Below are 26,390 nucleotides of genomic sequence, written 5' to 3' on the forward strand. Positions count from 1 at the left end.
GCCACACGTGACAGCCACCGACATTGACGTCATGGCGGCGTCGTACCAGCAGGAAGCAATGAAAGCTGGAAGTAGGAGCGACGGGATACTTGTTTCCCACTTGGGTTGCTGCTACATTTCTTGTCCTCCTCTTGGAAACGAAAATGTCACTGTGATCAAGTAGACAAAAACTCAAAAAAAGAACATCTCGGCCCAACCCACCATTCCAGACCAACACATCTCGAAATGAGCTACGCGTTCCGTCGCGTATGCCTTCAATTGCCTGCCAGCATCGGTACCAAGCATGGCTCGCTGTGTCAAGCTTTCCGCCCAGCCGGAGTCGGCATCGGCAGAAGCATCCCAGCTTTCGGACGCGCGGCCAGTCACTCTGCAAACCGCCGGGATGAGGTCGAGAACGCCAAGGCCAAGAAGACCAACAGGGAGGACATGCACAAGGAGGAGCAGAAGGAGAAGGACGAACGCGCTGAGCTGTTTGCCTTGAGGAAGCAGGAGGAGAGGCCGTGGCACCGCGCTGGCAATGAGGTTGAGCAGCGGGAGTCGTCCAAAGATCCGACAAACGGTGATAAGACCCGCGGTACGCACCGACTTCCCGCTTCGAATGCTTAAGCTTGCAGTGCCTTGCATGCTGACCCTGCTTTAGGACGCCTGCTCACAACTCCGACCCGGTTATTGAAGCTCATCCTGCCGCTGCCATTCTACGCCGAGCAAACGAGGATCACACAAGCCCCCAAGAAAGACGGCGAGAAAGATGGTGAACAGGAGGAGATTGCTCCCCTTGCACTCCTCGTCCACCCCCAGCAGCCATTGTCCTACCTCGAGAGGCTGCTCCAGGCCGAGATCCCACCAATTGACGACGGCCGTCGGGAGCGAATCCCCAGGATATACTTCCGAGCCGAGGCGGACCATAAAGGAAATGACCAGCACAAGGCTGCGACGAAGAAGCAAGAGGGCAACGTTGCCTCGTACTCCGGCCTAGGACGTGAGGGCCCGAAGAAGAAGCAGGACGATACCAACTGGGTCCGCTGGAGCAGCAGCACCGAGGTAGGTGACTTTATTCGAGACGCTGCACGCGGACGGGAGTTCTCTATCGGCATCGAGGGCTACGACCAGGAGCTTCGCGTGGCGGTGCCCAGCTTCAACGACCGAACATACTACATGCGAATCCGCTTGCGCAAGTTGTCGCACAAGGTCGAGCATTTCGCGAAGCTGAAGCAAGAGTGCGACACCCTCGCCCACCGAGGCGCCCATCGCATTGCCCAAGGCGGATTCGGAGTTCTGCTGGGCTGGTGGGGAGTAGTCTACTATGTGACCTTCCACACCGACTTTGGCTGGGATTTGGTCGAACCGGTGACATATCTGGTGGGCTTGACCACCATCATGGGCGGTTACCTCTGGTTTCTGTACATCAGCCGAGAGCTCAGCTACAAGGCGGCGCTCAACGTGACGGTATCGAAACGCCAGCAGGCGCTCTACCAGGCGCGCGGGTTCGATCCGCAGACATGGGAGCAGCTCGTGCACGAGGCCAACTCGCTGCGACGCGAGATCAAGATGGTGGCGACCGAGTACGACGTCGACTGGGACGAGACCAAGGACCTCGGCGGTGAGGAGGTTCAAGAGGTGCTCGACAAGGAGCGCAAGGACCGGCGACGTAAGCACGACGAGGAGGACGTGGACGAGGACGAAGACGATCGCGCGCGTGAGCGCAAGGATCAGAAGAAGCAGGGGCAAAAGGAACCCGAGGGCGACGACAGCAAGAAGGCGTCGTAGAGGATTTGCCTCTTTCCAGTGCGATACCCCGATACAGTGTATGATGTTATTCACCGTTGCATCTCGAGCATGATAGACAGCGATAGTAATAAGCGTCCAAATGTTCCGTCATGAGCTGTTACTGGCGATGTGAACGGGAAAGTGTTGGTGTGTAGATGCTAAAAAGTCAGGCCGAATAGAATGCTGAATTGAAATTCCAGCTCCCCGGGGCCCCCAATGCAACCTCCTCACTTGGTATCCCCGTCACCTTGGCAAACAGCCCACCTCTGGCGGTGTATCCCGGTGAAGACGGGACGTGTCGGCCTCACCGAGCGATGCGGGCATGAGCCTGCACAGCATTCTCACCAGCCAGCACACCCAAGACGCTAACACGTGCGCTACAGAAAAGCTCACAGGCGAGGAGCCACCGTCACCCAAGCTCCAGGCCTGTACCATGCCCTTATCGGTTGGTGGCACCCGCCGCGGCCGCCAGCGGGAGAGCTTCACCCCACATGATTGACGCATCATCATGCCACCACCCAACCAACAGGCCCCTGTTTGTCAGAATCTCCCTACCCTCGATATGCGACGGCGATGAATGGCCATCTCCGACCGAAGGAGGGGTTCTAGAAGGCCTCCCCGGATCTGACGATAGCCGCATGTGCCTGGGGACATCTCACGACGTCCGTTGTTCGCGTTGTCGCGTCTGGAAGTACTTATTGTCGCTAAAGAAGCTGCTTCTCCTCGACCCCGCCGTCTCCCTTCTCGGCTGTGTCTCTCCTCTCTCCCAAGGTTCTCCCTTTGCTCCCAGCACATTAGCAATCCCCGACGACGGCAACTTGGAGACGACCACCTCGAGAAATACCGCAGCGCACACCTCCATCTCGCTCGTGCAACCACACCGACTCACCGCGACCTGACCCCTCCTTGGCCCCTCTCCCGCCCTCCACCAGGCTTCCCAACCTAAGGCGACTGCCCTAAGGGTCGTAGCTCCGCTCCACCGCCCAGAGCACGCCAGCCCACCACCATGCCTCCCCAAATCATCCACCTGCCCGACGGCCAAAAGTTCACAGTAACCCCCGTCTTCGCCGGTCTCTTCTTCAAGTCCCACGAGCTCAACACCCACAACAACCCGTTCCCCATCGGCTGGACCATCGTCCTAAACACCGAGGACAACGACCCCGAGCCCTTCGGAGATGCCGCCGTCAACGGCGACCACAGCGACGATGAGCGCGCCCGCGTTGCCCGCCGGCACATCCACAGCTTCAAACAGCCGACGCTGCAGAACGACAATCTCTTCATCTCGTCCATTTCCCAGCCCTCGAGCACCGAGTTCAAGCCCGCCGCGAGCCCCACCCGCCAGATTGCCATGATGCTTTGGGTGACCCTGTACTGGTACTTCCACCAGCCCCGACCCTCTCCCTACCTCGTCACTGAGGCCTCGCGACTCACCCCCGAGGCAGCCCGTCCCAAGGGCGAGTGGCGCATCAACATCAAGCGCGACGGCGTCTTGCGCGGGCGGAACTTGATACCCAAGTTGGAGCGCATGGGGTTGATTGCCTCGCTGGACTCGGCCGTTGGGACGAGATTGGAGGACAACGGGGAGGAGTGGTCGCAGATGTTTGTCTCACGAAAGATGTTCTGGCAGATACCCGGTCGCTTGTTCCTGTTCACATTGCAGAAGACGGGCGGCGCAGGACCCTCAGACTCGCCGACGGGCAGCAGACCGACATCGCCTGTCCGCGCCGACTCGACCCATTCCCGCCACCACACGCCCATACACACGCCGCACCAGTCGACCGGCAGCCGCTTCGACGTCGACCTCCCCGGGGGCCCGCCGCCCATGTCTGCGGTCCTTACGCCCAGCTTCCCCATCGGCCCGTTCTACTCAAGCTCGCATCTGCCGACGTACTACCCCCCAGCGCCACTGATGTACACAGTCACAGACGGCGTGCGGCACCCCATCCGCCCGAAGCCAGGCCGCATGGGCGAAGTGTTCTACTCCCGCTACATCCCGAGCGCCGGCCAGTACCTGTCCTTCCGCGTCGCCTCCCTCGCCCCGAACGCCGTGCCCTACCTTGGACCAGTCGGCCCAAAGCCGGCGGAGAACCTGCATCTGATGAGCCTCTCCGACACAGCGCTCCTTCAAAAGTGGCTCTCGAACCCACGAGTGCAAGAGTTCTGGGGCGACTACACGCCGAACTTCCTCGAAAACGCCCTCAGCTCGAAGCACTCGTTCCCCGTCATTGGCATGTGGGACGGCATTCCGTTTGGCTACTTTGAGATATACTGGGTCAAGGAGGATATCCTGGGCCAGAAGCTGGGCAACGACGCCGACAACTGGGACCGCGGCATCCACCTCTTCATCGGCGAGGAGTGGGCCCGCGGCCGCGTGCCGGCGTGGCTGTCCAGCCTGGTGCACTGGTGTCTAACGGACGACTACCGTACGATGAATGTTTGCTTAGAGCCGCGGATAGACAACACAAGGTAAGACACCCTTTGGTTCTGAGTGTGGTGTTGGTACTAATGGACAACAGGTTCCTCCGACTACTGGAGAGTGCAGGCTTCGCTAAAGAGCGCGAGATTGCGTTCTCCCACAAGCAGTCGTACTTTATGCGGATGAACAGAGACGCATGGGACGGTCCGGCGTTGTGATGCTTTCCTTACGGTTCTATTGATATTCCACAAAAGGAGGGAGCTATGTGACATTTTGCAGCGGTAGTGGGTTTGCGACATGAGAGACAGCGAGCGTAGAGATGCTTATTTACCTTCATACATACATACGCGGGACACGAAATACCCGATTCAACCAGAAATCAGCTGCATAAAGAAGTGATTTCGTGATTCCCATGCGCTTCACTCGTGGCATCGCAAAACTGACCCGGGACGAGCTCCGACGATCAACGGCCTCAAGCCACGACGTCACGGTGCAGTCACACCCACCGGGTCGCGTGGACCTGACAGGGACTCCCAGCGCAAAAGGGTGGGGCCAGTGACAATTCACCCAGCCAGGGGGGTCGGGTCCCCCAGCCTGCCGAAACGGCAACCTCCGACCGCTGACTGGGCCCTCCGCTGAGACAAAGCCGTTATCTTGTGACCGACAGCCGCACCACCCAAACTCTCCCAGTTCGCGATAAGACGTCTCCCGCCCCGACAGCAACGAACTCTCCGGTTTCACCGCTCTCAATGACCTCGCCGCGCCAGACATGACAGGCCGCTCGCCCTCGTCCTCCGGCCTCCTCCCCATGCCCGGCTCGCCGTCCTCGTCGTGGGCGCTCTACCGCGCCCGCCTGTCCGCCATGTTCCGCCACGCCGACACGCAGGTCGTCGTGGCCTTTTGGCTTCTCGGTGCGTTCCCGTCGTCCGCCCTTTGCCTCGTCACCCCCTTCCTGCTAACATCTCACGAAAAAAAACAGGCTTGATCAACAACGTCCTCTACGTAATCATCCTCTCCGCCGCGCAGGACCTCGTCGGCTCCGCCGTGCCCAAGGGCGTCGTCCTCCTCGCCGACGTGCTGCCCTCCTTCTTCACGAAGCTCGTCGCGCCCTACTTCATCCACCGCGTCCCCTACGCCGCGCGCGTCTGCGTCCTCATCGCCCTCTCCGTCAGCGGCATGCTCCTCGTCGCGCTCACCCCGCCCGACAAGTCCGTCGCCGTCAAGATGGTCGGCGTCGGCATCGCAAGCCTCTCCTCCGGCGGCGGCGAGCTCAGCTTCCTCGGGCTGACGCACTACTACGGCCCCATGAGCCTCGCGGGCTGGGGCAGCGGGACGGGCGCCGCGGGGCTGGTGGGCGCGGGGCTGTATGTTGCGCTCACGGACTGGTGGGGCTTTTCTGTGCGGAACAGTCTGTTGTTTTCGGCGAGTCTGCCGTCGGTGATGTTTGTGAGCTTCTTTTTGGTGCTGCCCAAGGGCCCGTTGCGGGCGGGGAGGAAGGAGGAGGAGGAGTATACTGCCGTGCCGGGGGCGGACGACCTCGAGGAGGACGACGTGGAGGAGATGCCGCGGGATGCGGCGTCGTCGGCGCTGCTGGCGCCCGGGCCGGGGGTGACGAGCACGGCGTACTCGGCCACCAAGCACCACGATGCGTCGTTCGACGCGAACCTGGCGCGGGCGAAGCGGCTGTTCTTTCCCTACATGCTGCCGCTGCTGCTGGTCTACGTCGCCGAGTACACGATCAACCAGGGCGTGGCGCCGACGCTGCTGTTCCCGCTGGAGTCGTCGCCGTTCAAGGAGTTCCGCGAGTTCTACCCAATGTATGGGTTCCTGTACCAGCTGGGCGTCTTCATCTCGCGCTCGTCGACGCCGTTCTTGCGGATCCATAGGCTATACCTGCCCTCGTTCCTGCAGGTGGGCAACCTGGGCTTGCTGACGGCGCAGGCCATGTTTGACTTCCTGCCTGGGGTGTGGGTTGTGTTTGTGGTTGTGTTCTGGGAGGGGTTGCTGGGCGGCGCGGTGTATGTGAATACGTTTGCGGAGATTATGGAGAAGGTGCCGGCGGAGGATAGGGAGTTTAGCCTGGCGGCGACGAGTGTGAGTGATAGCGGGGGGATTTGCATTGCTGGGTTTTTGGGGATTTTGATGGAGGTGCGGTTGTGTGAGTGGCAGGTTAGTAGGGGGCGGGACTGGTGTCGGAAGATTAAGGTGGGTTAGAGTATTAATGACGCCATTCAGTCTATTATTACTATTATTCTTCAATGTTTAAGACGTGGACTTAGTTTGTGGTGAAGTGAAGCTATGTGGCCATTATGAGAGGCATCCCAGACGGCGGCCTGTGCGACCGAACAATGATGAGTCTCGTCTTTTGACGAAGACGAGTGTGGGGTTGACTAAAGAGTGCCTGAGTTTGCTGTTCCCATGGCTACAGTTTGGTAGTACCGTATTCTTTCGATCGGAGACGACGGTGGTAGAGATAACGATAGGGGCAAACGACGACGGCAATAATAACGATAGAGGCGATAACAACGAAGACGACGACGACGACAATAGCAATAGTGTAGATATACCTTACTCAGAAAGAAGCCTCCCTAGCACATGAAAGGTAGGTGGTCTGAGTTGGGGAGGTATCTTGGCCGGGTTCTGAAGACTTATTCACGTGTCAGCAAGATGCTCAGGCTCATTTCGTTGACGTTGCATCGTGCGCCGTCGTTCGAGAGCCGTCGTCCACGTACGGCTCTTGCAGTCCCCCTTGCAGTAACATCACACACCCCATGAATTAATTGATGAAGGCATCCACATTGGAAGAATGAGTATATATGCATGGGCGCTGACTACGCCTACAGTATAAATTGAAACACAAACAGACCCTTGAAGAGCTATGCAGGTCAAGCGTGGCAGTCGGAAGCAGAACCCCAAAACCGCACCCCCTCACAACTAAATTAAAAAAACAGAAAACCTCACCTAACCCATCCCCAAAAGACTGGATAAACATTTTCCACAATGACCAAAATGCCAAGATCTCATATTCCGCCATTTTACACAACCAACAACTCCTCCTCGCCCGACATGCAAAACCCGAGCTCGACCGCCGTTCGTATTCCCGAGCGCCAACCACTCGTTCGGAGATGATAACACGCGCGATTGATATCTCGGAAACGGCCCGAAATGTGAGACAACAAAGTCTCCGGAGTCGGATTTGCCAAGAGGACCTTGCGGGACGGGGTGTTGGTCTGATACCTTTCAGCTCGTGGGGGTCACCTTAGGTTAGGTTGCGGGCGGCTCTTGGAGAGAGTGGATGCCAAGCTCAGAGAGGGATGCTATGGCGGCTGTGAAAAGAACCAAAAGGTTTCTCGCACGTAAATAGAAGTGAAATACAGACGTGAAGTCGTCGAAATGAGACTGTGGGACTCTCTATTCACTATCGCTATTATTGCTGTTGTTGTCGTCGTCGTTGCTGGCGTCGTCGCCTTCAGTCACCTTCATCATCACTATCTCTAATATTACCATCGTTTCTACCTTTTTTTTTTTTTTTGTTCATCTTTTTTTGGGTGGCACGTATTGCTATCGTCTACACTCACAGTAATCCAGTATTCTTAATCGAAATATAGATTCGAATAGCAGAGTATGAGGCCAATGAAAATTGTGAATCAGACGGCGTCGCCAAGTCATCACGAGTTCAAAAGAGAAATGTGTCACACACAAAGCTTACTCGATGCGCTGAAGAAGAAAGTGAGAGGTGCTTTTTTTCCTGTGGTATCTAACATGCCTGTGATGCATCCCAAAAGAAACTCGAAATGCTGATGCTACCTTTGACGCCATCGCCATGCCATGAATATAAGAAACGTATCCCTACAGAACGCAATGCTTCTGTTTGCAAGCCAGGTCTACCCTGAATTGTCTGTTGTCTTTTGTCGTCTCCTGCCGCCGTCGTCTGCCGTCGTCGTCGTCTTTCCCGTCGTCGTCTTTTCCGCCGTTGTTCTCCCCCGTCATCGTCCCCCGTCGTCGTCCCCCATCGTTGTCTTCCCTCATGCCATGGGAGGAAACGGTGACCACCCGTAACTCATAGCGACCTGGTCCAGTCCTACGAAAGCCACAACAACTACGTAACACGAATGGGCACCATGGGGCTCGTTGGCATCCTAAACAATCGGGCGCGGGGTGCTCGTCTTGCCACCAGTCCAATAGTCGGTCTTCCGGACGGCTCTCACTTCGGGTGCCTTCCAATCTGGCAAGGACTCCTTCGTCTCTCTGATCGCGTCCATAACCCAGGACTTGATCTCACAGAGAGCGCGGCGACGCTGGATCCGTTCTTGCTGCTTGACTTTGGAGGCGAACTCGCCATCTTCGGAACTGCCGAATGCGTGGACGTGAAACGTGACGAGCAGAGTGAGCGTCTTGAGAGAGGGAAACTGTCGTATGAAGTGGATGCCAACTAGGCATTGCCCTTGAACCCAACACGGACGGAGACCCCAGTCCATGGCGAGGTGCTGGATGTTGGCAAAGTTTGCTGCATCCGGCATGATGGCGCGGGGAGGAGCTGTTTTTGTCAGTCATAATCCTCAAATTCAGACAATTTCAAGCTCTTACCTCTATAGATATAGAGCGTATCCTTCTCGCAATTGACGTACGCCCCACTTCCGCTTGCGCTTGACGAGTGCACCAGCTCAAACTGTTCTTGCGTTCTACCCCGGCGGTGCTCCCTCTCATAGAGTAGCTCTGCACGAGATTCTCGGCAAACCTGCAAAACCGCGGGTATCGGCGCTTGGCGGCGAAGGGTGTGCTCCATGAGGCTGTAGTTCATGGCGCGTTCGATCACGGCAGGCCGGGGCACCGCCAGACGCCAGATGCGAATGCGGATTTCTGGCGGGAGATCGTTGAATCTGTGGAAAGAGCGGGTGAAGGGGCAACTGAGATCTACGCTCGCTAGACTCATAGCCTCTGGGTCGAGCAGGGAAGAGCCAGTCGTGGGTGTTGAGAGTGGCATCTTGAAGGTGGTGACGGGTGTGGTGTGAAAGTGGCGTGTTGGTGAGATTTATGGTGTAAGCGCGGGTCGTGGTCGTATGGCGACTCTTGCAATCTCATCAGGAAGGAACAATCCCGATCGAAGTGAGTAACAAAAGCGGAAAAAAAGAAGATGAAAAAAAAAAAAAAGCTGAGTGAAGGGTTTGCCGGATGGAAGTCGAGACTCTAATAAGAGAAGAGAGGGAAGGGGCGGTCCAGTATCAAATCCGACTCTTATCGCGATGGGAGGAAGTCGTGCTCGGTCGTCCGGTCGGGTTCGGACTGGCTTCTGCGGTGAAGGGAGCGCCTTCCAGGGTGAGGTGGATTGGATTTTGGGCAGGGGCGGGAAGGTGCAGCAGCAGATTCACCAGGGTCGTAGGTCGGGCCCACGTCTGATACCGCTGTTGTTGCTCTCGGGTTGCTCTTTCCGTCTGATGCGGCTGCGAAGTCTAGAACGCCAGCCGACTTGGCGGTAACTGTGTGCGTTGCAGTTGGGACGTTTCGCTGCGCGTGTAAGGTGATTCTAGAAAAACGGTCCGAAGGCGTTTAATATGGAAAAGAGAGAACAATGGCAGCGGCGGCAGGCAGGCAGGTAGTCTTGATGGTATCAGGATCTGCACAATCTAAGAAAAAAACGACAGAAGCAAGGACGCGCCTGGGCGAAGATGAACCGGAACGGAGCCCCTTTGATGGTTTTTATCAATGAGTAAAAAATAAGACTATCCTAAGGCTATTGCATGACTCCCGTTTGATAGTACCAAGAAAAAAACCATCAAAAAATGAGGCAATGAAAATTTCTCGGGTCCGGTTCCTTGCCGCCTTCTCCTGCCATTTCTCGCCGTTGACTGGTCGCTAACACCTCACTAAACCGTCCCGTCCCCTAGGAGCATGACACAAGTCGCCAAGCGGTCAATGCCTGGCTCGATCTTGAGCCCATCTCTGACTGAATTTGACTGAATTTCCGGGCGCCTCCCTGAAAATCTGGCCATGATTGGACGAAAAACGTACTCTACCATTTCCAAGGAAAAACAAAGCACCCATTGACTGATATCAAGTCAAACGAATAGGGGACAGGAGCGGCCCGTCAGTGGCATGTCAGTGAGCTGTTTCCCCATCAGACCAGAAACGATTAATAGTGGGGCCCCAAACCACCGACTGCCACCACCGGGAACAACGGGCGCCAGCGAGGAAACAGCGCAGGCCAGAGGCAAAACACAGGCACATTCTGACGTCGGAACAGCCTCATTTCGAAGAAACGGAAAGCCACCTCTCGGGAGCGCCCTTGCCTTGGCCCCCTTGGCTTGCAACCCAAGGCAGCCCCCGTGGCCTACGATGAATGGGCCGTGGGGGTCCATTGAGACATTCATGCGCGACACCGCACGCAGTAGCATCCAGTATTGGTGGTTGTGACTGGACCGCCTACTTCGCACAGCCCCCGGTGATAAAATGCCCGATTTCTTGGCTCACTCGCCGCCAAAGGCAAACACGCACGTCGTCCGATGCTCCGCTGAGCCTCGTCAATCTCCCGTCGCCTGAGCCGTCTCATTTTATGTGTCTCGTCACATCGTACCAGATTGTTTGATCTAGTTGCATCTCAAGGCCAAGGCCAAATTTTTCAAACGCCCTTTGCGCACCATCTTGCGTTGCCGATCTAGTCCCCTTGGGCCACCACCACCACCATTACCACGACTCACGGTGCTGAGAAGCTAAGCTCCATGCCGTGAAGTCCTATTGATCTTACAAAAGGCCATAGGGGTTCTTATCTTTTTGTTATCTCAATCACGCCTCACTCATATGTTCATTTAATCTGAATACATAACTTACGTAGTCTTCAGAACATAGGATATCGGTCGCTGCAGGATGGTGCTCGGACCAAAGAACCGCACCTCAACGACATTTCTCACGCCAATGCGGCAACATTCATGTTCTAGAACGCTGCACGGAAAGTCTTCAGCTGAAAAGCTTCCGTCCCATGTCGGCCTTTTCATTAGCTCAGAGGGTTTTGATTGGAAGGCTAGCTGAAGTATTTAGACTGGCATTTTGGGGAAACCCTGCCTTTTGGAGTTCTTAGGGAGAGAGGGAGGGGACGGTTTGGAGATGATGTACCTATGACGCACTCGCGGCTCACGGCACCCCCTGTGAAATGTGTCGTCACCACCATTGACAACATTGCGATTTCAACTTCTGATCAAATTATTTTGAACGTGATTGGTTTTGCCCGATCCTGTTGACAACACCGCTTCACCGACCAATCTATCCAGAAAGACCATCCATCTCGGAACACGACCCCGATTCGCACGTTAGACGGCAATATCAAAAGTCAAAATGTCGTTCACACGAGCCCTTGCAGTCCGCCGCCCAGCCATCTCGAGGAGTATCCCGCGGGCCTCAATGCCCATCGCAGCAGCCAGACAAGTCAGATGGGACAGCGCCAAGTCGAATGACGGAGACCTCGGCGGGCCGGGTGGCCAGGAGCCTGTGCCTCCACGAAGCGGCGCGTCGCAGAGTTGGTGAGTTGTCCTTCACTTCCATCGGTTCTTTTATATGTTACTGACTCCAATCAGGCCTACTTTGGCAGCGATCGCTGCTGTGGGAGTTGGCGTCGGGGCCTACTTGGTTCATCTGAAGGGAAAGCCCAAGGGCACGACGACGCCGGCAGCAGGGGACTTTGATAAACTTGCGGAGAAGGTTACGCCGGGGAAATGAGCGCTTGGATGAATGAAATTTCGAAAATAAAAAAGCTGGGCAGCTCAGATTGTATCATCTTTGTTCACGACGGAGAGCCAACAGACTTGTTTCGTGGGCATCTCTTAACTTAATATACGGTATATCGACAGGACCTGGTAGCTGTTACACTTATTCTGAGAGACGAAATTGCCTTGCCTCCATCAAGTTAAAATGTCTGATCTTTCACCCCAAACCCCCGAATAGACCGCCTCTTTCTAGGTACAGCAGTCGCACTGGGCATCCCCATCAGCCGCACGTTCTTCGTTGATGCAAAAGAGGGATGGCTTACCGTGACGTAGCTGTTAGCAGCAGAGGTTGTGGACTGGCAACTTCCAGAACCGACGTGCTCGTTAGAATCACAGGTCGATTGCATCTCCAATGCGTAACAAGTCTGGAAGTTTGTCTGGAACACTGTCAGTCAAAAGGATATTCCCCGAGGTACACAGTCTCTCCGGAAGGCTTACGCATGGCTGCACGACGGTCCTGCAAGCGGCGAAGATTGCCGGAACGTTGAAAATGACCAGAACGATGGTGATTGATCGCATATCTGTAGGACGAATAAAAATACTGAATACCGATGGCGCAACTAAAGAGTGTAGTAAGATCTGATGTCGAATTGCGATAATGAGGTCAAAGAACAATGTAAGTGAGCGTCATCTATCCAAACCAAGTATTTATCCATTTGCCAAACCAAGCCTTCAGTTATCTTATGATATTGCATAGATATCAATAGCACTAAGAACTGCGGCTCGACTTCGGAGAGTATCGTCATCGCCGACGGCGTTTGAACCTCCGCCCGCCAACGAGTCCCTGGCAACTTTAGTACGATCCGCTATCGCGGCTGGTGGAGTCTTTTGATATTAAATCGGGAGTTCACGCTGCGTAACGGTAATCCGTATTCACCGAGAGCGCTGAGTAAATCGCAGATCTAATAAACCTACATTGATCGTGGTGAAGCCAAGCTTGACGTGCCCCCTTGATGACGGGCAGTCACTGACTCGATCCCGTAGTGGGGCGCCGTGCCTAGATACACATACTGTTCAACGTTGTCTCAACACTGAGTATTTGGGGCCATTGGAATGACAAAAAGATAGGCCATTGCACATATGGTTAGAGTACCTAGGTCTACTTTCATCTCATCGGCATGAAGCCACTTGCTGGCACATCATTATCATAATCATAGAATGACTGCTCACACAGCATCAACTCGACCCTATGCTGCTTCATGTAATTCTTGATATCATCCAGAAGCGTATGGTCGACTTGAACAAACTTGATTAGAGTCTGACTTTCTGTCTCTTCTTCCTCAGCGTTGTAGAATGGCTCTGTCGCCCTGAAAATCAAATTAAGGCCGGCGACCTTGCCCTCGTCCTTCATGTCATGAGCAAGGACGGTCATTGCTTTCTCCACAGAATCGAAAGATAGGTAAGCTCTGTGCGATCGAGAGTTGAAGAAGACGCCTTGATTTATGAGGTAGAGCTGACCTTGTTGAGATTAGCATTGTCTATCCAAGATTTCTAGTGTTTCGTGCTGTTACCTCTGGTCTTGGCTTTGACTCTCGAATCGGTTGGTGGCGACAGGGTTGCGGTCCGCTCAATCACAGACTCACTTCCTGTTTCAGAGGTGAGGTCAATCATAGCATTGTTGAAGGCTTTAAGATGATCGTTCATAGCCTTCACAAACACGGAAAGGTAAGTGTCTTTCTCAGGGTTTGCAGCCTCATGACTATGCAGTTCCTTATCCGCCATCTTGTCTGGCCAGCTGCATGAGATGATCTGAGGGTATTCTCTCTTCACAGAAGACGCGCCTACCGCGCCTGTAGGAACGATGACTTGATACGCCTCATCTTTTAGTCACTGAAATGGACAGGTTTGGTATGACGATAACCTGCTCTGTGCCAAAGTTAGAAGACCGATCGTGTGAAGACTGCAATATAGACACGGAAAAGATACAACACGGACTCACCAACATGCTTGAACGGCAAAATGAAGATTGCGTCAAGCCTAGGAAAGAGGGGTTTAGTGACGCCCCAGTAGTCCTTCGGGCCGCAAAAACGGATGGAGCCGCTTCGAGGTCCGCCGAGTCCCGACATGACTTCGAATCTGCCATCGCAGGTAAAGGGCGCTTGAAAGGGTACACGGGGGCTCCCGAATGCATAGAGACCACACCCCAGTCCGGGGAATTTGGAAGACCTGACGCCTTGGTAGTACTGCTGTTCCCATGCGCAGCCTGCCTCCCGGCTTTCGGCGCTGGTAGTTCTCCGCTTCTGAATTCCGTTCAGGTTTCCCGCGTCGGCGGGGTCCATCATGCGCTCCAGCTTGCGCCTGGCGACGGCTTTTTCTTCTGGCGTACGACAATCGGACAAGGATCCGCGTGCAGCCATGATGCCGAATGAGATCTGTCTATAATGGTACGGGTAAGCTTTAATCGGTTTAGTGCCAGATTTTTAAGCCTGGATTTCTGAAAGTGATGTTGTCTGTTTCGATTGTGAATGTCGGGTTGTCGGGCCAAGTGAAGGATATCATCTGCGGATACTCACGTTTTATGGACGATGATCCCGTCGCACCAGTGGGCACGATGATTACATCGTACATCTGCCCATCATTTGATTTTTTCGGTGCGTTTGGGAGCATAAATACTTGCTTTATAACTTGGTCAGGGGGTGCCTCACTTCTGGAGAGGAAGGGAATGCCTACCGATGTGTCGGAACGGAATCAAGAAAATCGCATCAAATATTCCGTCCTTATTGAAACCAAAGTAGTTCTTAGGTCCACAAAGTCGAATACTTCCACCTCCAGGGCCCTCGGTACCAGAGCTGACCTCGATGTTTCCTGCACAGGCGAACGGCGACTGGAACGGAACCTCCGGCGTGATGAGACGACACCAGCCGCACCCCATGCCTTTCATATCCTCATCTAGCACACTCTTGCCTTGGTAGTATTGCTTCGTCCACTCACGCCCTTCCTCCTTGCTGTCGCTGTCGGTCCTCCGCTTCTGGATGCCGTCCATGTTCCCCGCATCGGACGCGTCCCGCTTCCGCTTAGCGGCCCCGCCGGCGGCCTTGCCCCCGCGACCGCCGCGTAATGAAGTGCCGCGTTGAGGCATGGTAACGATTCTTCAAGTAAAGAAAAAAGGATTGGCTTGAAGAAGTTTTAAGCTCAGTTTCTCACTGTTCAGAGCAAGATGCGGACGATGGAGCCTTCGGTGTGCTGGGGAAACGGTTCAGGGACCCAGACGTGGACGCGTTTTGTGGCGCTGGCAAGGAGCTAGGGAGGAGACGATCTGCAAGCATCAGGGGATGAGGTCATCGGAAGTTTAGAGTCTACCCCTGCGTGATTGACGCTATTGTAACTTGCACCGAACAGAAGATATCTCCGTTTCCACGAAGTATTATATATTTTGCTATTTTGAAGTTTGAAGTGATTTGTTGTTGTGAACTTGACGACGTTGCGTTGTAGACGGTCAATTGAAAGAAATACTCCATCTTCCATTTTCAACGTTTACCCTCAATGGAGGGGACTCCTACAGCATCTTCACGGCAACACGAGAAGACATTTTTAGTAGATGTATTTCGTTGATGTTATTGAATTCGCTCAAATCACATATGCTAGCACACGTTTATCGTTTCTCTGTTCGTCATAAGTCATTCCCCTGCATCTACCATGCCTCCCACATCTGGGCTCCCATTGCAACCAGCCGGTTGAACAACTCATCCCTGGTGACAATCGCAGTGAGGTGGTGCTCCTTGCCCATAGTATCGGTAATAACAAGACCATCGGCAATCTCACGATCAGTCGCCCACCCCACAAAGATCTTGGACTTCCATCCGAGACCTCCAACCTTGCGGATTTCCTGGGAAACAACATATGTTAGAACGTGACACCTCAAGCTTTACGGGGGAAAGTCTTACTTGAATATCTCCAGTGGCTACAGACCACACAGGCTTCACATCTTCCGCCTCCGTTGTCCAACTCAACGCCGGAGTCGTAGCGGTTGCCGTGATAAATGCGTGACCGCGCTTACCCTTATACCTCGCCGGGAAGCTAATCGGACCCTTCTCAGGGTCGGGTTGCTTCTTGACGACGCCGAGGCGGTCCTTTGCGTGTTTGGCTCCGACCTTGGCCTTGACCTTGTCCGCGGCGAGTGTGGTATTGATTCCACCCTTGGCGGTGCTCTTGATAAAATTCAAAATCCGGTGGCCCTTCTTCTGCTTGTGCTCCTCGGTCTCCGACTCCGCCGGGGCGAGGGCCACTTCGTCGGGCTGGATAGCTTCGTCTATCTCGTCTTGGTCGACGCCTTGTAAGTTCGTGAGTCGTTGAGTGTGAGCAGGATGCCGTTGAAACTTACCAAGGTGCTCTAGGCCTTGACCCGCAGCGGCGTGAGGCTCATCAGGAGGGGGCGTCGAAGAAACCGGCGGCGGCGGCAGGGGCGCCTTGTTTCTCTCACCAATACGGAGCAGCGTGATCGTAAGCTGGGCATTTGTGGGAATGCCCTTGAGAATGGTGTTTCGCAATTCAACATACTTTTTCCAATGAGGGTAGGTGCTGGACATTGACATACTTTAGACACGCGAGCAATCAGAGTTGATAGGAATACTGACCGGTTGATGAACACCAGGCCTCTTTGAATAATCGGGTCGCCGAAGAAGGTAAAGCCGACGATGAATCCGGTTCCCTTGATAAGCATGTAGGAAGTTGTGAAGATCGATCCGAGGAGCATCGGGAGCAGGACGCTGGCCAGGATAAGTCGGGGTCGTTGTTGGGGGAATGGTGGCGTCGGGCTGAGGGCGTTTCCAAATCGTTCGTACGTATCAACCAACTTTGAACAAATCAGATATGCCTCCACCAAAGCTGGCATACGTGTCTACTCACATCCGCAATAGCATGCATCACAGGCCTCGCCTGGGTCCAGACCGTCTCAGAGACCGGCTTTTTGGTCTTGTCGTGCTGAGTAGGCGACGTAGCCCCACCGGTCTTGTCCTTGGCGTTGACGACATCTTCAGTGATATTAGTAGGGTCCGGCGCAGCGGTGTCGGTGTGGGGATCGCCTTGAGGATGTTTGCCCGCCGCGGTGCTGATAACCAGCGATGAGATGCTTGTCACAAAGCTGTGCGCTTCCTGTTCCACGGCTTCGCCAGCATGCTTCTCGGGGGCTCCCGTTATGGAGTCGTCGGAAGCAAGGACACCTGACGCGGGTTTCTTGACGCCGCCAGTCTTGCTGTCGATGAGGGATGCGGGGGCGGGAGGGAAGCAAAAGGTACGGGCTTCGGGAACTAGGACAAGGACAATGAGGAAGCTGACGAGAACGGGGATAACAAAGTCAAGCAGCCATGCGACGGTGTAAACGGATAGAAAGGCCGAAGTGCGCTTCCACTCGCGCCACGATCGGATGCGGACGATGTGCTTCCAGAATGAGAACGCGCCAACGATAACTGTCATGTACAGGCGTTCGACGTGGGCCCGAAGCTTGTCGGGCGAAAACTCCTCCTCGTCTGCAATGTTAAGGTCGAGAGACGCCAGCTGCAGGGTGTAAGAACCTTAAACCGGGGAGGGTTGGATGGGATCATTGGACGAAGCTTACCGGTGGTTCTGGGATCGATTTGACGTGAAATACTTGCTAGGGGCACATCAGTATCGGCCACCAATGGCACAACATTCAGTCTTAGAGTGCATCCAGGCCCTACCTTGTCGAAACGTCGGACGAGGATCCAGAGTTCCTCATTTGACAACCCACCGACCATCGGCTGCGCGACCTCTTTGGCGTGGGTGTTCCAGCCCAAGTTCTTGACCTCGACCTCGTTGTGGTCCATCTGCGCATGTCCCTTCTCTTCGATTGGCGTCTCCTTGGTCGCCATGTCTGCAAGGTGGTGGCTGTCCGTGGGCCTCTCGTCCTCATGTGCCTCCACGATCTCCGGTTCTTGTCCCATCGTGGATTGGCTCGAGTAGCTAAAGTCCGATTGAGTTGGCGTATTTGAGGGGTCTACGATTGGGTGGAGTGCTGCTGCTGCAGTTGCTGGCGGCGGCTGTTGCTGCGCCGCTAGCTGCTCGTCGTCTTCGGTTGAGTGTCCCTTGAACATGGTGTCTGCAGGATGTCGGGGATGGAGACCAAAGGGTGGCCCTGGATGCAAAAGCCAGGGAGCCCCTCGTATTTTGAAGCTGCAATGAGCTCGAAAAACATGGTTTGGAGCCAGGTCTAGATCCAGCCGCCGCCGACGTCAAGCGCGTAGCTGGCAACAGCTTTCCGCTTTGGGCAACGGACTCATGACGTCACGAGACGCGCATGCACTGATTGGTGCTCCGACAGGGAGATCGCGATGATCACACGCGGAAGATCTCCACATGGATGGGCTACGCGGGAAGGAATGACACCTGTTTACCGGATGATTGGATCCTCTCGCCTGCCCGTTTGACGGCTGCTGTTGCAGCTGCTGCAGCTGCATTCCTGATGCAGAAGGGAGAGGCCGCACCGCACGTTCGATCCCTGAAAGTTAGGGAAGTTGAACATCATCCGAGCTCGATGGGGGCGATCATTGGCCGGGCTTCTTCGTGTTTGTCTCGAGAGACTAGAGCCAAGCTACTGCGTTCGGAAGTCATATCATCAGTGGACAACACCATCGTGGGGATGTCGTGGACTGCGCTCTCGACGTAGTGGAGGCCATGTAAGTCTCTTGAGAGTAAAATGACCGCTCGATGCGTGTTTCTCAATCGCTTCAACGGATGCATTCTAAATAGAACGCAGACATAACACAGCAACTTTCCCCGGCATTTTGCTTTGAACCTTATTATCCTCGTTTATCCCTTGAATCCTAGAGACACAACTAGTCCAGCCTCACCCGCGGGGTTGGAGACCAGCCTCTCGCCTGGACCAGCCGATCCAACACCTCACCGAGCTAATCCTGCCAAAACAACCTGTTTTCCCAAGAAACAACACTCATGGTGCCTCTCTCCCACCCTCAGCTGCCGGCTTAGCGGCAACGGCTGCCGCCATCGTGGTTCCACTCGGACATTTCTCTCCAGGCCTGCTCCTCCACGCTAACCACAGCTCAGACGCAGCGCCCGCGTGGCTCCACTCTAGGGCTTATGGCGATCTTGCAGTCGCACCAAACGCAACAACGGATCACCAAGATCACCATACGGAAGGGTGGCCGAGTTGGTTATGGCGCCAGGTTAAGGTCAGCTTAACATCTGTTTCCTGGTGGGGCAACCCGCGCGAGTTCGAGTCTCGTCCCTTTCATTTTTCATTTTTTGTTGTACATGCAGATTGATTTTTTTGTTCCCTTACTTTTTCTTCACAGGGACCACATGCCTGCTGAGACAGTCGTTTGATGTCGTCTCTATGGACAGGAGCGCTGCATCAGGTGAGAGCTACCAGGCGAAACAAATAGTATTTACCTATGCACCACTAGATCATCATAAAGGAAGGTTCGAAATATTACTTCAAATACTCGTATTTAAGTTATAAAGATTACTTTTACGTCTAAATCATGCATTAAATCATGCCTGGCCCTTCCCAGGATGCATCATTAGTATCCCGCCCACCACGTGTAGTTGTTCGTCTGCTCCGCGGTGTCCCACACCAACGGCACGCTGGTGTCCTCCGGCCTCTCAGGCCACGCCTCCGCCAGGCCCTTCCAGACCTTGACGTCCGTCCAGCTGGCCTTAGCACCGCTGGGCTGCGCGGCCTCACCGGCGAAGAAGCTGAGGCCGGTGCTGTCGTTGCGCGAGGGGTAAATGCGCGCCGTCAGCGCAAAGCGCTCGTTGACCCAGATCTCGAGCAGCGAGTTGTCGAGAATGACATGGAAGGTCAGGTCCTCGGTGGCGGTGGTGTTGCTGCCCTTCGCGTGGATCTCGTACGGCTGGAAGTGCCCGACGAAGGTGGCGTTGTTGAAGTTGGGGAGGAGCGAGCTGCGGTCGCGCAGCACGCGGATCTCGGAGGCGGCGGGGTCGAAGAGGATGGTGGTGCGCTCGGCGTCGTCGGGGCTCTGCGCGACGACGATACCCGCGGGCCCGGAGAGGAGGTCCGCGCCGGAGAGGGTGGCGGTCAGCTCGTACGAGGAGCCGAGGTCGGCGGCGACGGACTTGGAGGCGTCGGCGAGCTCGCCGACCTCGATGTCCTGCTCGGCGGCGCCCTCGCGGAGGAGGGCGATGACGTCGGGCAGCGGGCGCAGGCCGAGGGTCTGCGCGGTGTAGCCGTTGCAGCTCTCGATGCAGTGGGAGCCGTCCTGCTGCTCGCCGCAGTTGAGGACGCCGGCGGTCTCCTTGACGAAGAGCTCGACGGGCAGGTTCATCGCGCCCTGGTAGCCGAGCTGTTTGGAGGTGTTGAAGGCGTAGTCGGAGGCGATGTCCTCGTTGGCCCAGCCCCACATGACGCGGCGGCCGTTGGCGGAGCGGGTGTCCTTCCAGGTGGCCTGGGCGTAGGAGATGCCCCAGTCGAGGGCGCCGCCGGAGGTGGGCGTGAACTCGACGGAGCCGTTGTCGCGGCGGGTGACGTCGCCGCGGTTCCAAAGGGCCCACTGCTCCTTCCAGTGGGAGGTGGTGTTGCCGCCCTCGGCGCCCATGGAGACGAACCAGGCCTTGTCGGAGGAGTTGCCGATGGCGAGGTCGAAGAAGGAGCTGACCTCGAAGTTGTAGCCGTACGAGCCGGTGACGTCGGGGGCGCCGAGGGAGGAGTTGGCGGCGGGCTCCCAGAGGGCGCCGAGGAAGGTCCACTCGGTCAGGTTGGAGGCGGGCGCGGAGTAGAGGGGGATGCGGGGGCCGATGAAGCCGGGGCGGGCGGCGCCGGGGAGCGTGGCGGGGACGTCGCCGGTCTTGAGGCCGGAGCCGAGGACCATGTAGTAGTGGGGCTCGGCGACCTGGAGGAGGGCGTCGAGGTCGGTGGAGGGGAAGAAGCTGGGGTCTCTGAAGCCGGTGACGTTCCAGCCCTCGGGGGGCCCGTAGATGACGGTGCCGACCTCCTGCCAGGTCTCACCGTGGTCGTCGGAGGTGAACATGGCCTGGACCTCGGTGCCGGTGATGTACGGCTGCTTCCAGTTCGTGGGCAGGGCGTGGATGCCGGTGCCGAACGTCAGTAGGGTCCCGTCGTTCTGGCCCTCGGTGTTGACCACCTGGGTGGTGCCGGTGAACTGGGAGAGGGGGCCGGAGGGGTATCTGCCGGCGGCGAGGGAAACAGACGAGTCGTTGGACCAGTCGCGGACGTCAGTCCAGTGGAAGAGGTCCTTGGACACGGCGTGGCCCCAGGAGACGTTGCCCCAGTTGACGTGGTTGGGATGGAACTGGTAGTGCAGGTGGTACGTCTCGGTGGCCGGGTCGTAGACGGCGCCGCAGGGGTCGTTCATCCAGCTGTGAGGCCCGAGGAAGTGCGAGCGCGGCCTCCAGCGCGTGAAGAGGGTGTTGTTGCCCGCCGTCGCGAGGTACTCGGGCGTGATGGTCGTCGGCACAGTCGCCGCCGCGGGGACCGCAATGGCCCCGAGAGACGCGATGGCCGTGAAGACGGCGCTACCCTTGAGAATTGCCATGCTGTGCTGTAGAGACTGGTAAATCCGCCGCTTGACGTCCCAGACATTCTGGACGGTGAACCGTGAGCGGTTCATCTTATATACCAACGAACCAGGCGGCGCGCATCAGACGATCCGACCCCATCCAATTCCCATTCCACCCGGGGAAGAGGCTGTCAGGCAGGCCGTCGATACGACGTCAGCCAGGGCCGGAGCCAAGATTGAGTCTCCGCCGTTAGACGCAAGGATACGGAGTCATGATCCCGGGCTACTGCGGCTCGGCGAAGCTGGTCATGACGAATTGACGATGGCTAGTCGAAGATTGCCTACTATGGGCACACGAGCCAAGGGAAAGGTCGTTCCTTGGACTGAAGTTGCGGGCCGAAAGGAACTGCACCACGCGGTCGGGAAGTCGCTGGTATGGGGATGGGAATCGCGGGGCGGCCAAGCCGGACTGGAGACGCGCTACCCCGGCGGCGGTGGGTAGTGGCACTGTTGGTGGTGTTGAAGGAGGGAGAAATTGCGGGAGATGCGGAGTCGCGGGGGTCGGTCGGGACATAGTTCGCTGAAACTCCTCGTGCGGATGGACTGGGGGAGAAGAAAAAAAACAAACGGGCTGGCCTGGGCGTTTGTTTCTTGGCCTCATATCGCGCTCTCGCATGCATGATAAGCCAACCTAGCACGAAGCATAGCTGCACGTCTTTCGTTCCCCGGAAGTCTCTGTCCAGCCAGGGCTCGTCGTCTGACTGGCCAGCCACTGCTGCGATGCAAGAAGAAGCAGACCGGCAACCAAAAAGGCGCGTAGCCAAACCGCCAACTCCAACATGGGCGCATGACTTCGTGGGGATTTGCAATTTCCAGCGGTGCTTTGCTCGCTGTTACCACGCATGGGGGGACGCAAGGTTAAACGGCCGAAGAATCGCCAGACCAGCCCCGCCGCCAGATGGATCTCGTTGGATCTGGTGCGAATTTTGGGGGCTGTCACGCGCCATGCCATTCCGACCTTGGTACATGTGCCAGCACCCTGTTCTTAACTGCGTCTTGTTTGCGTCGTTCGTACCAGTCAATCGGGTGGTTTCTGGCCCAAGCTCGCGCTGTCGTTCGGACGACTTCCACTGGGGCAATAGAGTTCTGCGGAGGCATTAAAATGAGTTTGCGGAGGCAGTGTGGGGGAATAGTGGGATGCAGAGTCAGGTTTTGTTGGTCATGAGCGCACGCAAGAATGCTTCCAGAACGAATGCTAGTGAGCTGATGGCCCATCGCGAGCTGTCAAATTCTCGCTATATTTACTCATCAGTTCCGCCGGCCAGCCTCAGCAGGTTTTGTCGCTAATGCGAAGCCGATCGGATGGTTCTGGAGTCGGTCTGTCGGCAGTCGACAATGATGAGGAATCACGCGCGGGACAGGGAGAGTGGGCGAAAACCCCCGGGTTTGCCGACGGAAGAACGCATCTCCGCAATCTTCTGATTTTTCTTTCTTCTCTGGTCTCGTCAACGGCAGAACTCTCAGTAAGTGCAAAGGGTTCTTCGCCCGCAGTGTGTGCAAACCCAAAAGCTATAATCTACGAGCTATCTGTCATTTCCGCGAGTTGGAAGCGGAATCCCGGTTTTCGATCGGTGGAGCGGGGCCGATACCCGCAATTTTGCGCGGCCCGCATCACCGGGGCCGAGCGCCCAGTCTTCCGCTCGACAATCCGCAAGCTTCGCCGGATCGTCATTCCAAGTTCCGGTGCGTTTCCGTATATTTGCAGTCCAAGAGCGTGTTCCATCCTCGTAGAATTGTGGACTAAGCCAAACAGCTCATTTTTCACTTGACCTTGGATAAGCAGCTTGCGTGAACGCAATTTTCGAGTAACTAGCACGACTGGTAAAGTCGTACCTTCCAAATGGACCTGTCCGCCATAGCCAGATGCCTTCCGAAGCAGGATGTCATCTTTGTCATTTCAGAACTATTGTTCACTATCACAAGTAGAAGCAAATCACTGGGAGATGTACATAACAAATTAGCAACCACTCCTGAAAACCACCCTACATGGACATCGGACCGCAGTTTACGGAGTCCACGGGATGGGCGATCTTACCTTTACAGACTTAGATAAGAATTGAGAGCCTCATCCCTATAAGTTGCACCCAATGGCACTCGGCTATGCAAGCTGAAGATCATGACGGAGGAATGCTGCCTTACCCCGCTTGCTCGTGCCAGCGGATCTCTTATCACCTGCGGCGACACGTGGCTAGCATGGGACGTCCCGCCATCCCTTGGGCAAGTCCGACTTCCAAGAGTCGTTCGACGTCTATCGTGACGTCTCGGATATACCCTCAAGACGATCACGGAAGATTGAGTGTGCCATGACTTCCGCAGAACCCGAAACTATCATGCTAAGGACCCTCACCGAGGGAGTCCCCGACGCAACACAAGAACCAGCTTCAAACACTGTCTCCCAATTTCCCAACTGCCCAAATGGAGGCAAAGCCTGGCTCAAAGTCGGGGGCTCTTGGCTCATTTTCATGAACACCTACGGCATCGCGTCAACCTACGGGGCTTACCAGGCGTACTATCAGACCGAGAAACTCGCCTCAACCTCGCCTTCGGCGATATCATGGATCGGCACTACCCAAGTCTTTCTACTGGGCTTCACCGGTATTCTGGCAGGTCCTCTGTACGATAGCGGATATATCAGAAGTCTGCTCGCCGTCGGTGGCTTCCTTGTCGTTTTTGGCTTCTTCATGCTCAGCTTGGCAGCGGAGTATTTTCACATTGTTCTCTCTCAAGGTGTTTGCATTGGCGTCGGCAAGTGGCAATAATTCTTGATACCTGTTATTCATGGAGCTAACGTAATCTTAGGAAGTGGGCTACTTTACGTACCTGGCGTCTCAATCGTTTCTAACGCCTTCACCACCAAGCGCCCCATCGCCACTGGCATCGCAGCAACCGGATCAGCCGTGGGCGGGGTCCTCTTCCCCATTCTCTTCCGGAATCTCGAGCCGCGCATGGGATTTCCCTGGGTCAATCGCATTTTCGGAGTCTTGGTCCTTGTCACCTCGCTCTTCGCCCTAATCCTCCTCCGCCCAGATCCCATCCAAAATCCTCCCCGCAGGCGCGGGGGCGAGCTGCTAGACTCCTCGGCCCTGAAAGACACACCTTACCTCTTTTTCTGCCTCGGCCTCTTCTTCGTCGAGCTCGGCTACTGGATCCCGCCCTTCATCATCGCCCCCTACGCCCAGCTCTCCCTCGGCACAAGCGCCGACTTCGCCTTCTACCTGTTAGCATACATGAACGCCGGCTCGCTAGCCGGACGCATCCTGCCCGCGTGGATCGCGCAAGTCCGCACCATCGGGCCTATATGGGTCCTGATAGTCGGGTGTCTGAGTCTCGGGGCGCTCATCCTGGGGTGGATTGGCATCCGCGATGTGACGGGCATAACCATCTGGGGCGTCTCAGTCGGGTTCATGTCCGGGATCGCTGTGGCCTTGCCGAATGCTATTGTACCGAGACTCGCGCCGTATGCCAACGTTGTCGGAGCTAGGACGGGGATGATGTGGTGTTTTGTTGCGTTTGCGGCGTTGATTGGGGCGCCGATTGCGGGTGTTCTTGTCGATACTGCGACGAATGATTATAGTCGCGGTCAGCTCTTTAGCGGGTTGAGTATCTGCTTGGGAGCTGCGCTGCTCTGTGTGCCAGCTGTCCATGTTGGTAGAAGAAAGGAGGAATAGGAGTTCAGGCAGTTTGGCATCACCTGGAAGATTAGGTGCTTTGGCTGTCACTTGATGAAACTCGACTCTTTCGCTTCCGGCGACAGTATGCTTTTAACCAGAGCCTCGGATTTTCACTACTACGTAGTAAGAATTCTGTTCAGTGGACTGCGAGGAATGAACGTCACTAGACTTGGCGATGCGCGTGTTTTACTTCGGGGGAGTTGATTTTGTTTACATCTACGATGTTCCGTTTCCTTTTCGTATGTACAATACGACCCCTAAATGTTTGTTACCCTCTATACTAGTAAAGTGCTCCGCTAGAATCGACGCTCTCTATTGAGTTACTTAGTATAGATTCTCTATTCGCTGTCAGACCTTAACCAGTTATATACACTTACTAGGGCAAAGTACCACGCTTACACTCTTTCAGGGGGTATATTGTAATCAGCTCCGCGTGAACGTCCTTGATGGATTAAAGGACGTGCCGGCGACTAAACAAAACCAACAACACTACCACGTGCTCTTGCTGTACCTGCATCGTGAACAATCGTTGGCATTAGGTTCGGAACTTCTCCGCGACGGTGTTAAGGCAAGTGGGGGTGGAGACCTGGACACCGGGGATGCGTTTCAAGGTGAGCAGGGTTGTTGACAAACCATCCTCAAATCAGACAACATGGCAAGCAATCTGTGTTTTCTCTCTTTCAATGAAGTGAAGATATTCATACAATTTTTATACTTTCATGTCGTGATAGGTGTAGATATTGTCATTACCTGAGGTCTTGACATGTGTTAGAAGAAACAAGTTATTTCAAACTAGTTGGGAACAATCATATAAAAACTGAGCTGATCATGTTCAACCGTCCCAAGAATGTTTGAGCGTGCCTTAATTCTGGGTGAACGCTTTACCTTGAACTCCTCACCGCTCGATCGAGATTTTCTCGCTCATGACCCCAGCCACCGAGCCAGGAACGGGATCGAACTGTCCAATCCTGACGGCACTCAGCTCCAACAACCCCACCATCGCCAGGCCCTTCTCCAATTGCCACGCCGTTTCCTCACCAGCTTCCCTGCCTCTCGGTTCAGGTCGGCCCCATTGGTGCAACTCTGCCTTGGAAATTCGTCGGTATCGGGTTAACGAGGGCGACGTGCGCGGCCACACAAACCCCTGCCATCTCCAAAACCAGAGTGCCAGACTCGCGAGGCAGGCGCGCCATTCCCCAGATTTCCCCCGCACCCATGGACCGAGTGTGGGACGGGGGGGAAGGGTGATCGTCTGCGGGGATAAGTAGCG

At 55.6% G+C, this 26,390-nt stretch overlaps 11 protein-coding genes across 11 annotated transcripts; 6 read left to right on the top strand and 5 right to left on the bottom strand.

Annotated features, from left to right (window-relative positions):
• Positions 1 to 225: 225 nt before the first annotated feature.
• Positions 226 to 1,767, top strand: CGGC5_v014474 (Calcium uniporter protein 6; the record flags this gene model as incomplete). The annotated part of the gene is made up of 2 exons (XM_032029303.1): positions 226 to 574; positions 641 to 1,767. 2 exons carry the CDS (start codon positions 226 to 228, stop codon positions 1,765 to 1,767), a joined length of 1,476 nt encoding a protein of 491 aa, XP_031890967.1.
• A 1,006-nt stretch (positions 1,768 to 2,773) lies between these two features.
• sidL (Acyltransferase sidL) lies at positions 2,774 to 4,401 on the top strand (the record flags this gene model as incomplete). The annotated part of the gene is made up of 2 exons (XM_032029304.1): positions 2,774 to 4,233; positions 4,284 to 4,401. The coding sequence occupies 2 exons, from the start codon at positions 2,774 to 2,776 to the stop codon at positions 4,399 to 4,401; spliced, it is 1,578 nt and encodes a 525-aa protein (XP_031890968.1).
• Positions 4,402 to 4,952: 551 nt separating this feature from the next.
• On the top strand, positions 4,953 to 6,477 carry BTN1-0 (Protein BTN1; the record flags this gene model as incomplete). Its single annotated transcript, XM_032029305.2, has 3 exons — positions 4,953 to 5,094; positions 5,163 to 6,277; positions 6,463 to 6,477. The coding sequence occupies 3 exons, from the start codon at positions 4,953 to 4,955 to the stop codon at positions 6,475 to 6,477; spliced, it is 1,272 nt and encodes a 423-aa protein (XP_031890975.2).
• Positions 6,478 to 8,322: 1,845 nt separating this feature from the next.
• On the bottom strand, positions 8,323 to 9,167 carry CGGC5_v014477 (uncharacterized protein; the record flags this gene model as incomplete). Its single annotated transcript, XM_032029306.1, has 2 exons — positions 8,323 to 8,720; positions 8,771 to 9,167. The coding sequence occupies 2 exons, from the start codon at positions 9,165 to 9,167 to the stop codon at positions 8,323 to 8,325; spliced, it is 795 nt and encodes a 264-aa protein (XP_031890976.1).
• A 2,342-nt stretch (positions 9,168 to 11,509) lies between these two features.
• Positions 11,510 to 11,890, top strand: CGGC5_v014478 (uncharacterized protein; the record flags this gene model as incomplete). Its single annotated transcript, XM_032029308.1, has 2 exons — positions 11,510 to 11,694; positions 11,749 to 11,890. 2 exons carry the CDS (start codon positions 11,510 to 11,512, stop codon positions 11,888 to 11,890), a joined length of 327 nt encoding a protein of 108 aa, XP_031890775.1.
• Positions 11,891 to 13,042: 1,152 nt separating this feature from the next.
• Positions 13,043 to 14,294, bottom strand: CGGC5_v014479 (uncharacterized protein; the record flags this gene model as incomplete). The annotated part of the gene is made up of 4 exons (XM_032029310.2): positions 13,043 to 13,395; positions 13,449 to 13,701; positions 13,769 to 13,803; positions 13,877 to 14,294. 4 exons carry the CDS (start codon positions 14,292 to 14,294, stop codon positions 13,043 to 13,045), a joined length of 1,059 nt encoding a protein of 352 aa, XP_031890773.2.
• A 218-nt stretch (positions 14,295 to 14,512) lies between these two features.
• Positions 14,513 to 15,016, bottom strand: CGGC5_v014480 (uncharacterized protein; the record flags this gene model as incomplete). Its single annotated transcript, XM_032029312.1, has 2 exons — positions 14,513 to 14,553; positions 14,608 to 15,016. 2 exons carry the CDS (start codon positions 15,014 to 15,016, stop codon positions 14,513 to 14,515), a joined length of 450 nt encoding a protein of 149 aa, XP_031890779.1.
• A 552-nt stretch (positions 15,017 to 15,568) lies between these two features.
• CGGC5_v014481 (uncharacterized protein) lies at positions 15,569 to 17,987 on the bottom strand (the record flags this gene model as incomplete). The annotated part of the gene is made up of 7 exons (XM_032029313.2): positions 15,569 to 15,763; positions 15,822 to 16,207; positions 16,259 to 16,455; positions 16,512 to 16,729; positions 16,783 to 17,430; positions 17,492 to 17,527; positions 17,595 to 17,987. The coding sequence occupies 7 exons, from the start codon at positions 17,985 to 17,987 to the stop codon at positions 15,569 to 15,571; spliced, it is 2,073 nt and encodes a 690-aa protein (XP_031890777.2).
• A 1,446-nt stretch (positions 17,988 to 19,433) lies between these two features.
• On the bottom strand, positions 19,434 to 21,500 carry CGGC5_v014482 (uncharacterized protein; the record flags this gene model as incomplete). Its single annotated transcript, XM_032029316.2, has 1 exon — positions 19,434 to 20,468. One exon carries the CDS (start codon positions 20,466 to 20,468, stop codon positions 19,434 to 19,436), a length of 1,035 nt encoding a protein of 344 aa, XP_031890872.2.
• Positions 21,501 to 22,735: 1,235 nt separating this feature from the next.
• Positions 22,736 to 23,228, top strand: CGGC5_v014483 (uncharacterized protein; the record flags this gene model as incomplete). The annotated part of the gene is made up of 2 exons (XM_066153101.1): positions 22,736 to 23,132; positions 23,203 to 23,228. 2 exons carry the CDS (start codon positions 22,736 to 22,738, stop codon positions 23,226 to 23,228), a joined length of 423 nt encoding a protein of 140 aa, XP_066007558.1.
• A 551-nt stretch (positions 23,229 to 23,779) lies between these two features.
• Positions 23,780 to 25,117, top strand: asaE-6 (MFS transporter asaE; the record flags this gene model as incomplete). The annotated part of the gene is made up of 2 exons (XM_066153102.1): positions 23,780 to 24,176; positions 24,249 to 25,117. The coding sequence occupies 2 exons, from the start codon at positions 23,780 to 23,782 to the stop codon at positions 25,115 to 25,117; spliced, it is 1,266 nt and encodes a 421-aa protein (XP_066007552.1).
• Between the last annotated feature and the right edge of the window lie 1,273 nt (positions 25,118 to 26,390).

Source organism: Colletotrichum fructicola (genome assembly GCF_000319635.2).
Source record: "Colletotrichum fructicola Nara gc5 chromosome Unknown KSG_Nara_v1_contig09, whole genome shotgun sequence".
In the NCBI taxonomy this organism is placed as follows: Eukaryota; Fungi; Ascomycota; class Sordariomycetes; order Glomerellales; family Glomerellaceae; genus Colletotrichum; species Colletotrichum fructicola.